The sequence below is a fragment of the Carcharhinus amblyrhynchos genome, chromosome 4 (genome assembly GCF_965287045.1).
Source record: "Carcharhinus amblyrhynchos chromosome 4, sCarAmb.v2.hapA, whole genome shotgun sequence".
Taxonomy (NCBI): domain Eukaryota; kingdom Metazoa; phylum Chordata; class Chondrichthyes; order Carcharhiniformes; family Carcharhinidae; genus Carcharhinus; species Carcharhinus amblyrhynchos.
Genome location: NC_137327.1, coordinates 53,600,311 through 53,613,701, shown reverse-complemented (window position 1 = coordinate 53,613,701; position 13,391 = coordinate 53,600,311). Strand labels below are relative to the sequence as shown.

Here is a 13,391-nt window from a genome sequence, read left to right as displayed (position 1 = left end):
ATTCCACATGCAAAGACAAAATGACATGTACTTGATGAGGCTTAAATTGCAGATTTCTGACATGGGGTTGGGGGAGGTGGGGTGTGGGGGCGAAGAGCTGACATAGGGTGTAAATTGTACAGTTCTTTCAAAGAGCCAGCAAAGTCACGATGGGCTGAATGGCCTGTTTCATGTCCTGTTAAGACTCTATGATCTCTGATACACTTCTGTGTCTGACCACTCTGGGGCACACATTGCTAGCAAATTAATCTCCAAATTTCCTTGCCTTTCTTTTCCATCACAGCAATGTCCGGAAAGTTTTCATGAGAGAAGCTGAAACTATGAATCAATTCAGATCGGACAACATCGTACGTATTTATGGAATCTGTATGAGTAGTGAAGGTGAGTGCACCCAGATACAATTGCAATATGTGAATTTACACCATCACTGGAGAATTTTTAATAATACAGTACTGGTCCATCTATTGTTAAATTACTTACTGACCCCTCCCCTCCGTGGCATTTTCAGGTTGAGAATTCCAGGTTGAATTGAGTTCCATTATTCCATTCACTGGGCTTGGGATTTATGGTTAAGTTACTGATCAGGTTCTATTTCCAACTAATCCCATAGCTTATGGTGTTGCTGCTTTAGAACTGCTGAATGATGCCAGGGTTGAAAGGGTTAAATTATCAGGCCAGGTTACAAATACAGGTCTTGCATTTCCTCAAGTATAGAAGGTTAGCAAGTGATATAATTGAGTTGTTTAAGGATTATTAAAGCTAGATAGAAAAAAGTTATTTCCTCGGAGGGGAGTCTCGAACGAAGAGCACTGAGAAATGGGCCATTCAAATGTCATGTCAGAAAACACTTCTTCACACTGGAAAGATATTAAGGGATACAGAACAAAGGCATATAAATTGAATTAAGAAAAAAATGGTTCCAGTGACTTGAGGGGCTAAGTGGGCTTCCTCAACTCGGAGGTGTAGGAGAATTGGCAGGCTGACTCAGTCACACTGACATTATAAGTTCATATGTTATAGGAGCAGAATTAGGTATTCAGCCCATTAAGTCTGCTCCATCATTCAGTCATGTCTGATGTGCTCCTCAACCCCATTTTCCTGCCTTCTCTCCATAACCCTGCAACCCATTACCAATTAAAAATCTATCTAACTCCTCCTTAAGTTTACTCACTGTCCCAGCATACACCGCACTTTGGGCTTGTGATTTCACAGATTTACAACCCTTTGGGAGACGTAGTTTTTCCTCAACTCTGTTTTAAATTTGCTACCCCTTATCATAAGACTATGACCCCTCATCCTAAAATGTTTCACCAGCAGAAGCATCTGTTCCATGTCTACTTTATCCATACCTTTCACCATCTTACATGTTTCAATTTGATCTCCCCTCATTCTTCTAAATTCCAGAGTGTTTAGGCTAAACTGTTCAATCGCTCTTTATACGACAAACTCCTCATCTCTGGAATCAATTTAGTGAACCTCCTCTGAACTTCCTCCAATGCCACTACAGCTTTCCTCAAATACGGAGACCAAAACTGCACAATATTCCCAGTGTTGTCTCACCAATGCCTTGTATAGTTGCAACAGTACTTCCTTACCTTTACATTCTATTCCTTTAGCAATAAATACCAACATTCCATTCACTTTCTTTATTATCTGCTGTACCTGCATGCTAGTTTTCTGCGACTCATGAGCAAAGACGCCCAGATCTCTCTGCACCGGGGACACCCTGAAGTCTCTCCCCATTTAGATAATAAGTTGCTTTCCCATTTTTCTGACCAAAATGCATGACCTCACACTTATCCACCTTAAACTCCATCTGTCACATTTTGGCCCACTCTCCTAACCTATCTATATCCATTTGTAAGATTCTTATTTCCTCATTGCAACTTACTTTCCTGCCTATTTTTGTGTCATCTACAAATTTGGCGATAAAGCCTTCTATCCCTGTATCCAAGTCATTAATATAAATTGTAAATAGCTGGGGCTCAAGGACCAAACTCTGTGGCACCCCACTAGCTACTTCTTGTCATCCAAAAAAAAACATTTATCCTGATTCTCTGTCTTCTGTTCATAAGCCAGTCACCTATCCAATCTAATAAATTACTCCTAATCCTATGTGATCTAACTTTATGAACTAACCTTTTGTGCGGCACCTTATCAAATACCTTCCGGAAGTCCAGATATACTACGTCTACAGGATCCCCATTATCCACTTTCATTGTTACATCCTCAAAGAGCTTTAGCAAATTAGTCAAACATGAATTACCTTTCATAAAGCCATGCTGACTCTGATGGATAGTGTTTTGACTTTCCAAATGCCCTGATATTGCTTCCTTGATAATTGATTCTAACATTTCTCAACAGCAGATGTTAAACTAACCGGTCAGTAATTTGCCACATTTTGCCTCTCTCCCTTTTTGAATGAGGGCATTATATTAGCATTTTTCCAATTGGAATCTTTCCTGCAGGGAATTTTGGAATATTGTAACCATTATCTCCGCCGCCATTTCCTTTAATACTCTAGGATGTCAACCATCAGGCCTGAGGGACTTGTCTGCTCTCAATCCCAATAGTTTGCTGAGTACCTTTTCCCTATCGATGTTGATTGTTTTAAGTTCTACCCTTTCTATTACCTCTGACTTGCCCATTCCTATAGGAATGGTACTAGTGTCCTCCACCGTAAAAACTGAGGCAAGGAGTTGATTTAGCATCTCTGCCATTTCAGTGTTCCCCACTATTAGCTCTCTAGTTTCATCTTCCCAAGGGACCAACATTTAACCTAGTGACTCTTTTCCCTTTAAATATGTGTAAGAGCTTGTGCTATCCTTCTTGATATTTTGTGCTAGTTTTCTTTTGTAACTTACATTAGCTCTTTTTATTACTTTTTTAGTATCCTTTGTTTATGTTTGAAAGTTTCCCAATCTTCCAGCCCGCCATTGGCCTTTGCAATATAGTGTACCTTGTTTTTGTCTTTATATTGTCCTTGATCTCCTTGTTTAGCCATGGATGTTTATACCCCCCTTATCATCTTTCTTCCTCACTGGGATATATTTTAATTGTGAGGACTTGAGCATCTCCTTAAACAACTGCCTCTGCTCATCTGCTGCCCTACCTTTTAGACTTCCTACCCTACTTGGGCCAAATCTGTTCTCATGCCTATGTAATTTCCTTTGTTTAATTCCAAAATACTAGTGTGGGGCTCTACTTTCTCACCCCCAAACTGAATTGTGAATTCTATCACACTATGGTCACTAGGCCCTAGAGGATCCTTAACTACGAGATCATCAATTAATCCCTCCTCATTACACAATACCAAATCCATAGTAGCCTATTCCCTGGTTGGTTCCACAGCATACTGTTCCAAGAAACCATCTCTAATACATTCAATTAACTCTGCCTCCAGGCTACCCTTGCCAATTTGATTTTTCCTGTCTGTGTGCATATTAAAAATCACCCATGATTTTGTCATACCTTTCTTACACTAAGCTTACCCTGTTGGGATTGGGATGCAAATTTATATCAAACAGACTACCTTGTAAAAGAGACTCTGATGTAAAGGTCCCCTTAGGATAGCCTTTATCCAAAATCTTATGCCTGCTTTAAACATTGATTTAGCAAGATAATCTGAAGAGACACTTAACTGGAAAATTCACATGAGGAAGTTCACTGAGGTTGAACTCGTCCTGAATCAAGCCTTCCATTCTCAACATTATCTGTAGGTTAAAACCTTCCTTCCCAAGTCAGAACCCAATGTAGAGGATTGGGAGGGCATGGGATGCCATTATGCCTATAGTTCTGATGTGGATGTAATTTAGTTGAAAACCGTGTTAACTAATGACTCCACATAAGATCCAGACAAAATGAAAATATTTAATTTGTGTTTAATAATAGTTGGATGCTTTAAGAATTATATATTAAATAATTAAGGAAGTTACAAAAGCCAATTTCTACTTTTGCACACCACTGTATCCTGTAACCCAGCTGCCACACATGGGTTTAGAAGAGTTCTGTTCAAAACAGGACATGTGGTAACCTAATTTCATCCTGACAGCTGTGGGCCTCAGTGAGAGATGTTGAGACCAATGTGGTGGAGGGATAATTTGGCAACTTACCTTCAGCAAATTTATTCTTCCTGCAGCTCAGTAGTGTTACAAACTCCTAATGGTTCTCCATGGTGTTCCATCTGTGTCCATTTATATTCTTTCAGAGTTTGAGCCAACGATCACTATTTGTCTTTAACAAAGCAATTGCCTTAACAATATAATTGCCCATCGCTGATAAATTGACAGGAAATGCCTCTCTGTGCTCATTGGGCCCTGGAGGGATGGGGTGTATTATTGACCGCTTTAATAACATTTTGGTTTGATGTTTTAAGTTTCCTTTACAATTTGTCTTTTGTTTTGGGCAGCACCCCGCTTTAGGGGTCTGGCCCTTTTGCTTTGTCTCTCAGTTTGTTTAATTTAGTTTCATTGTTTTGTCTCGAATGACAGGAGATGCCTACAATCCTGAAAATTCAGGCAGAAGCCTGAATTAACAGCTAATCGCGCGATGAATTAACAGCTAATCTTCTTGTGTTTGTGCTCTTAGCTCACAGGTCCGAGTTTTTGATCGTAATGGAGTACTGCAAATACGGGGCCTTGAAGAATGTATTGGCTAGTGAGAAGCAACTCCCTTGGTCAAAACGGGTTCGAATGTCACTGGACACTGCCAGAGCTGTTTACTGGTAAGGCAAATGACTATTTTAGAAAGTTGCATCTTCTGCGATCCCACACAGTGTAATATCCAATTCTGTAGAAAGTAGCACAGTGGTTCTTGTAAAGACAGTAACTTTGGGCATGATTCAAACCTCAACAGCTGATAAATCACTATAAAGTTGGGGAACTTTAGAATTACATAGAATTGACAGTACAGAAACTAGCCATTTGGCCCCACTAGGTGTATGTGCTCAGGTGAGCCTTCCTCCCACCCTACTTCATCACATCCAATTAGCATATTCCTCTATTCCATCCTCCCTTGAGTTATCAATACATCTATTTGCCTCAACTACTTTTTGTGGTATTGAGTTCAACATTCTAACCATTATCAGAATCAAGAAGTTTCCCCTGAATACATTATTGGATTTATTAGTGACCCGCTTATATTAATGGCACCTGGTTTCTTGTACATTGTAGATCGTAGATTGTAGAATTCTTGTAGATTGCCACTGGGGCTCCACATACATATAAAGGCTGCAGAGATGTATTTCCCTCAGCTTCAGCAGTGGAAATTATAGGTCTCTGGCTACCAGAGGAGTTTGACTCAAATCCTGGCGCAAGATAGAGCCAACAGTGCAGAGTGTGGGTGTTGCTTTCCCAGTCGTCATCCCTCCACTAGTCATTTCCTTAAGCTAACGAGCTCTCATATCCCTTCAGCAGCAACAGTTAGTACCATTGCATCAGGTGGGTCAACAAATTGGCTTATTCAGTTTTGACCCAATATTTCTATATGTCGCTCGGTGTCAAATTTTATTCAGGAACATTCCTGTGATGTACCTTGGGGTGTTTAAAGATTCTATGTCAATGCAATAACATATTTAAAGGGCATCTTTAACATAATGAAATGTCCAAAGCGCTTCATGAGCATTATAAGACAAAGTATGACACCAAGGCATAAAAGAAGATATTAGCTCAGATGACCAAAGCTTGGTCAAAGAGTAGATTTTAAGAAGTGTCTTAAAGGAGGAAAGCAAGATAGGGAGTCAATAGGATGTAGGGAGGGAATTCCAGAGTTTGGAGCCTAGGTATCCGAAGGCATGGCCACCAGTGCTGGAGTGATTATGACTGGGAATGCACAAGAGATCAGAAATGGAAGAGCACAGATATCTTGGAGGGTTGTGGGGTTGGAGGAGATGACGGGGATGGGAAGGTGCAAAGCCATGGAGGGATTTGAAAACAAAGATGAGAATTTTAAAATCCAGGTGTTGCTCGACCTGGAATTGATGTAGGTCAGCAAGCACAGAGTGATGAGGCAATGGGACTTGTAGTAAGTTAAGATATTGGTAGCAGAGTTTTGGATTACTTCAAGTTTACCAAGAGTGCAATGTGCAAGTTCAGCCAGGAGTGTATACAAAGTCTAGAGGTGGTGAAGGCATGGATGAGGGTTTCAACAGGACGTGCACTGAGACATGGGTGCAGCTGAGTGATTCAAGTGCTAGAAAAGCTGAATTTAGAGGTGGAGTGAATATGATGTTAGAAACTTATTTTGGGATCGAATATGACGCCAACATTGTAATCACATTGGCTTAATTTTGGACATCTGCCAAGGAGAGGGATGGAATCTGTAGTGAGGAGCGGGGAGCAAAAACAATGGCTTCAGTCTTCCTAATATTAAGTTGAAGGGAATTTCAGCTCATCCATTGCTGAATGTCTTGTAAGTAGTGACAATTTGGTGACATTGGAAGAATTATGAGAGTTGGTGATGGGATAGAATTGGGTGTCATCAGCATACATGTGAACACCATGTAGATGAGAAATAGGAAGAGCCAAATATAGATCCTTGGGGGAAACAGAGATATCCATGTGGGGTCAGAAGAGAAGCCATTGCAAGTAGATGATGTTGTGTTACACTTGCATCTGAGCCTGATATTGAAAAGTGGATCCATCTACATCCTGAGAGAGATTAGGCTTAATGGAGTTTTGATCTCCTTATCTAAGGAAAGATATACTGGACAGTCCAGGGAAGGTTTACTAGTGGGAAAGGAGATATTTTCTTATGAGGAGAGGTTGAGTAGGTTGAACCTGTACACATTGCAAATGAGAAGAATGAGAAGTGACTTTACTTTGACATGTAGGATTTTCAACAAGCTTGACAGGGTAGATGGGGTTATTATTTAAAAGGCGAAAAGCTGCAGCATGCTACAGTGCAGAGGGACCTGGGTGTCCTTGTGCACGAGTTGCAAAAACCCAGTCTGCAGGTGCAGCAGGTGATCAAGAAGGCAAATGGAATGTTGGCCTTTATAGCGAGGGCGATAGAATATAAAATTAGGGAGGTCTTGCTGCAACTGTACAGGGTACTGGTGAGGCCGCAGCTGGAGTACTGTGTGCAGTTTTGGTTGCCGCACTTGCGCGAGGATATATTGGCCTTGGAGGGAGTGCAGAGGAGGTTCACTAGGTGATACCGGAGATGAGGGGGTTGGACTGTGAAGAGAGACTATATAGACTAGGTCTGTACTTGTTGGAGTTTAGAAGGATGAGGGGGGATCTTATAGAGACGTATAAGATAATGAAGGGGATGGATAGGGTAGAGGTAGAGAGATTCTTCCCTCTTAGAAAGGACAGCAGGACTAGGGGACACAGCCTCAAGATAAGGGGGAGGGGGGCAGCTTAGATCGGAGTTGAGGAGGAACTTCTTCACTCAAAGGGTGGTGAATCTCTGGAATTCTCTGCCCGTTGAAGTTGTGGAGGCCACCTCACTGAATATATTTAAGTCACGGGTAGATAGGTTTCTGATAGACAGGGGAATTAAGGGTTATGGGGAGAAAGCGGGAAAGTGGAACTGATCCACTTCAGATCAGCCATGATCTTATTGAATGGCGGGGCTGGCTCGAAGGGCTAGATGGCCTACTCCTGCTCCTAGTTCTTATGTTCTTACGCTGAGAGATTGTTTCCCCTTGTGGAAGAATCCAGGACCAGAGGGCATTATCTCAGAATAAGAGCCACACATTTAAAACAGAGATGAGGAGAAATTACTTCCCTCAGAGGATAATGAATCTGTGGAATTCTTTACCCCAAAGGGCTATCGAGTCTGGTTCATTAAGTATGTTCAAGACTGAGATAGACAAGTTTATAAAAGGGAATCAAGGGTTATGGTGATAAGGCGGGAAAGCGGAGTTGAGGATTATCACATCAGGTCAGTCATGATCTTATTGAGTGGCGGAGCAGACTCAATGGGCTGAATGACCTTCTTCTGTTCCTATGTCTTGTAGTCTCTTGACCGCACCAATAAATTCACCAGAGAATTTCTCTGCAGAACTACCTCTTGCAGGTCACTGATTTCAAGGTATTTGTCCGTTCTGTCTGTGGAAGACGTTTCCTTTTTGCTAATGACCATTATCTAATGCATTGCTTTTCATCTTAGAATGTGGGAAAATGTTTATTTGTGGAAATTCTGTGTCTCACATGGAAAGGTAACTTGTGTTTAATTTCAGGCTGCATCAGTCTCAAGAGAAAGCCAGGCTTCATTGCCATATTAACAGCACGAGCTTCCTAGTCAATGAAGATTATCGAGTAAAGGTACATTTGAATTGGGAAATGATAGAAAATATCCATTCTGGACAATGGTAGCATGTCTGTCTGAGCTGAGTCAATGGTAATAGAGTGATAAAGTTATGATAATAGGGTTGGTGCAAGTTTGGGGAAAGGTTACAGGATGTTCTGATGCTGGACATTTGGTTATGCAGTGCACCTTGGTCAATGCCAATAATAGTAAGAATGTCTCTGTCTCTGTGCAATGGAAAAGAAAATTAATCTGGGTGTATAAAACAAGTGGCAGATTCACTTTGTTATTTTTGTAAATTACTCTAAAATACTATTTCAAATACAGTAGAGCAGGGTTGTCCATCCTGTTCAGCTGGAAGGCCACATTTGTACTTTTTTACAGATTTTGGAAAGATAAAAATTTGGCACAACAATAAACTGAATTTCAAAACAAAAATTGAGGTTTTAAGAAAAGGAACAATTTCTCCTTTCTCTCCCCCCCGCCTCCACCCCCGCCCCTGCCCCCTCCACCGTCCTCCTGTATGCCCAGCTTTGCCCCACACTCTCTCCCTTCCTCCTGCGCTCTCCCCAGGAACATTCACAGCCTCAATAAAGATTTATTAAGCAGTTGTCATGACTAACCCCTCTGCAATTTCCCTGATTTGAGTCACTTACTCATCATCCCCATCAGCCCCTTGCCTCACTCTGATTGGCGACAAGAGTGTGAAAGAACCCAATCCCTGTTATCTAGCCCAACATTGTCACTTCTGGAAACTGCATTAACTGGAATAGACACACCAAGGAATTGGAAAGAATCCTGCTCTGTAGTGCATTGTAATTGTTGCCATATGTGGAGTCAAACAGCAAAAGACCTAGATTCAGAAAAACAACCTGTAGGTTGGTATCTAGGAGAATTCACACCCTGGGAAGTCCTATATCTGACTTAGAACAATTAAATCGCATAGTGATGTCCAAATCAGACCCAATCAAAATAAATGTATTGTTAAATGGACATCTGGTACTAATGAAGGTCAATATCAAGGTGGTTGTAATGGCTGTCAGAGAATCAGTGTCCCATAAAATTTACCCTGGATTCCAACCCTTAACTTTAATCAAGACCTCAGCAAGACTGAGAATCTATACATGAGAACCTTTGTGAATTCTGGGTACAAACTCTGTCCCTAACTCCTATGAAAGGCAATTGGTTCGGTTACCAATGATTTTAATGGAGGGCTCAGGGCCAAGCCTAATGGGATGAAGTTGGTTGCAAAAGATCCACCTAGATTGGCTCAACAGCTTTCAGCAAGAAAATAGCCGCTTGCTTAAATACCCTGAAATTTTCCAAAAAGACCTAAGGGACAATAAAAAGGGCCAAGGCAACCTTGCATGTTGACCAATAAGCGATTCCATGATTTTGCAAGGCCCACCCAGTACCATTTGCCTTAAGGGGAAAATTTGCAACTGAAATCCAGAGACTGGAATGTGAAGAGTTCATCAAACCAGTCCAATTTATGGAATGGGCAGCACTGGTCAAACCAATTTTGAAGCCAGATGAATCAGTCTACCTTTGCAGGGATTTTAAACAAACGGTGAACTGTTTCTCACAGCAGGATCTCGCTCGGATCGAGGACTTCAATGTGAAGTTGACAGGAGGACTCCTGTTTTCAAAACTTGATATCAGTCATGTGTACTTACAATTATAACTAGATGAAAATTTCCAGTAATTAGTACCCATAAAGGACTTCACTAATACACTAGATTGTCATTGGGATAGCATCAGCCTGCACAATTATCCAGTGAACAATGGGGAACATCTTAAAAAGTCTACCTCAGGTGGCTATTTACCTGGATGAAATCCTCATTACAGTAAAACGAACAAGGAACACCTAGAGAACCTCAAAGAAGTTATAAGTCAATTTTCCAAGGTAGGCTTATGCCTAAGAAGGGAGAAATGTGTATTCTGGGTCCCCCAAGTGAGCTATTTGGGCTACAGAGTAGACAAGATTGGTCAACATCCTTTGGAAGACAAGGTGTAGGTGATCAAACGCACTCTGGCGCCCATGTCCATCCAAAAGTTAAGATCGTTTCTGGGATCGGCAACTTATTACTGGAAATTTATATTCAACCTTGTCTCATTACACCAACTGATAAAAAGGTATCAGCCTCGGGAGTGAGCTTCTAATCAATCCTTGGCTTTCAGTAAAACAAAGCAACAGCTTTCCTCATTGAATATTCTGGCATATTATAATCCCAGGAAAGAACCACTACTACGCTGTGCTGCTCGACAGACTGGAGGGGCTGATTGTGGACAAGTCCCCAGGACCGGATGGAATGCATCCGAGGGTTCTGAAAGAAATGGCGGAGGTTATAGTGGATGCCTTGGTGGTTATTTTCCAGACGTCGCTGGATTCCGGGGAAGTGCCGGAAGATTGGAAAACGGCTAATGTTACGCCGTTGTTTAAGAAGGGTGCCAGGCAAAAGGCGGGGAATTATAGGCCGGTTAGTTTAACGTCTGTGGTAGGTAAAATGTTGGAATCCGTCATTAAGGAGGAAATTGCGAGGCATCTTGAAGGGAATTGCTTGATAGGGCAGACGCAACACGGTTTCATTAAAGGGAAGTCGTGTCTGACAAATTTACTGGAGTTCTATGAGGATGTGTCTAGGGCAGTGGATAGAGGAGAGCCGGTGGATGTGGTCTTTCTGGATTTTCAGAAGGCGTTTGACAAGGTACCTCACAAGAGGTTATTGCAGAAGGTCAGGGGACATGGAGTTGGGGGTAGGGTGTTAGCGTGGATAGAGGATTGGTTGTCAAATAGGAGGCAGAGAGTGGGGGTCAATGGGTGCTATTCGGATTGGCGGTTGGTGATTAGTGGGGTGCCCCAGGGGTCGGTGCTGGGGCCTCAGCTATTTACCATTTATATAGATGATCTGGAGGAGGGAACCGAGTGCAGGGTGTCGAAATTTGCTGATGACACCAAGATTGGGGGAAAGGCAAATTGTGCGGAGGGTGTGGAGAGTCTGCAGAAGGATCTAGATAGGCTGGGCAAATGGGCCAGGAAATGGCAAATGGAATTTAATGTTGGCAAGTGTGAGGTGGTCCACTTTGGTAGGAAGAATGGTAGGAAGGACTATTACTTACGTGGCGAAAAACTGCAGCAGGCGACGGTGCAGAGGGACCTCGGGGTCCTTGTGCATGAGTCGCAAAAACCCAGCTTGCAGGTGCAGCAGGTGGTCAGGAAGGCAAATGGGATGCTGGCCTTCATAGCGAGGGGGATTGAATATAAAAGTAGGGAGGTCTTGCTGCAGCTGTATAGGGCATTGGTGAGGCCGCAGCTGGAGTACTGTGTGCAGTTTTGGGCGCCGCACCTGCGCAAGGATATTTTGGCCCTGGAGGGAGTGCAGAGGAGGTTTACTAGGCTGATACCGGAGTTGAGGGGATTGAGCTATGAGGAGAGGCTGAATAAACTAGGCTTGTACTCGTTAGAGTTTAGAAGAATGAGGGGAGATCTCATTGAGACGTATAAGATGATGAATGGGATGGATAGGATAGAGGTGGAGAGACTCTTCCCGCTCAAAAAAGACAGTAGGACTAGGGGGCACAGCCTCAAGATAAAGGGGAGGCGGTTTAGAACGGAGTTGAGGAGGAACTTCTTCACTCAAAGGGTGGTGAATCTCTGGAATTCTCTGCCCGTTGAAGTGGTGGAGGCTGCCTCGCTAAATATTTTTAAGAAGCAGGTTGATGGGTTCTTGATAAGAGAGGGGATTAAGGGTTATGGGGAGAGGGCGGGAAAGTGGAACTGAGCCACGACAGATCAGCCATGATCTTATTGAATGGCGGGGCAGGCTCGAAGGGCTAGATGGCCTACTCCTGCTCCTATTTCTTATGTTCTTATGTTCTTATGTGATGCATCCCCATTAGGAATCAGGTGGTACTGGCATATAAGTGGCCAAACAGAGATGAACTCCCAATTGCTACACTTCCAGGGCCTTGACTATCGCGGAATGCAAATACACCCACATTGAAAAAGAAGGGCTGGTGATGATATTTGGGTTAAGAAATTCCACAAGTACCTGCTTGGGTGGAAATTTATTATCACGGGCCACAAACCATGACTAGGACTGCTTAAAGAGGACAAGGTGGTGGCGCCTATAACATAGGCCCAAATCCAGCAGTAGGTGTTATTACAGGCCACCTACAATTATTGATTTGGAGCACCATCCAAGAGTCTGAGTAATCAACATAGATGTCCTGAGTCATCTACCATTAGCAGACCCCCCACCAGTGGTACCCCCAATGGAAGAGATGTAAGGATAATGAACTTCTTGGAAACTCTCCCAGTGGCAGCAAATAATAATCGGCTGTGACACAAAACGACCCAGTTTTTGTGAAATCGAAACAGCTGATACTGACACCCAAATAATGAAGCTATCAGCAAGCTGTGAGCATGCTGACTTCCATCATTACAATGTCATTGATGTGAATGAGGAATAGTTTGATAACAGAGTGCTGGAGATCCCTGATGAAGATCTTTGTACCACTGTGACACCAACTGTGCACACTGCCAGGAACCTAAATGTCGATGGAATTGACTCAGTGGGTGGATTTTATGGCCTCACTCAGGCGAGACCAGAAATCCAACAACCACCCCCCCCAGGTCAACAGAGATTTCTGTTGACGGATCCTCACCCACTCCCATTCCTTGGAGGGCAAGGTGATAGTGTTCTGGTTACTGTGGTTGATATATCTGAACTTCTTGTACTAAACTTTGTCAAATGCCTCATGATCATTGCTCAGTGTCTCCCTCTTCAAATTACCAGGCCTCAGAGGTTTGGAAAAGACTGTTTGTTGCTCTTGTGTCTGGTTGGACCGAAAATTGGTGGGTTTAGGACAATGGAAGAGCAATGATCAGGCAGCAGCTGTTACTGACTCTCCATGGTCTTAACTGAAAGAGCTCAGGCTGCAGTTTCCACACCTTCAAGCTGAGTGGCTGACAATAGAATGGCAGATGACAATAAAGCAGCATTAGTGACAACAGTAGAAAGCGCTGAGGCAGTGGAGGTCATGAGTAGCAGTGAGGACCCTGGCCAACAGTAGACCAGACCCAATCCAGGCTATGAGAGAGAGCAGCAGACAACTGATCCTCATGCCTAAATAAT

The 13,391-nt window shown here is 42.8% G+C and overlaps 1 protein-coding gene across 1 annotated transcript in view; it reads left to right on the top strand.

Annotated features, from left to right (window-relative positions):
- The window catches only part of LOC145342023 (mixed lineage kinase domain-like protein), a 29,866-nt gene that overhangs the window by 9,462 nt on the left and 7,013 nt on the right, over positions 1–13,391 (top strand). Inside the window, exons 5-7 of the mRNA XM_080187164.1 lie at positions 284–381; positions 4,588–4,723; positions 8,186–8,270. Of these exons, the coding sequence (XP_080043290.1) occupies positions 284–381; positions 4,588–4,723; positions 8,186–8,270 (319 nt within the window). The remainder of the gene's footprint in view (positions 1–283; positions 382–4,587; positions 4,724–8,185; positions 8,271–13,391) is intronic.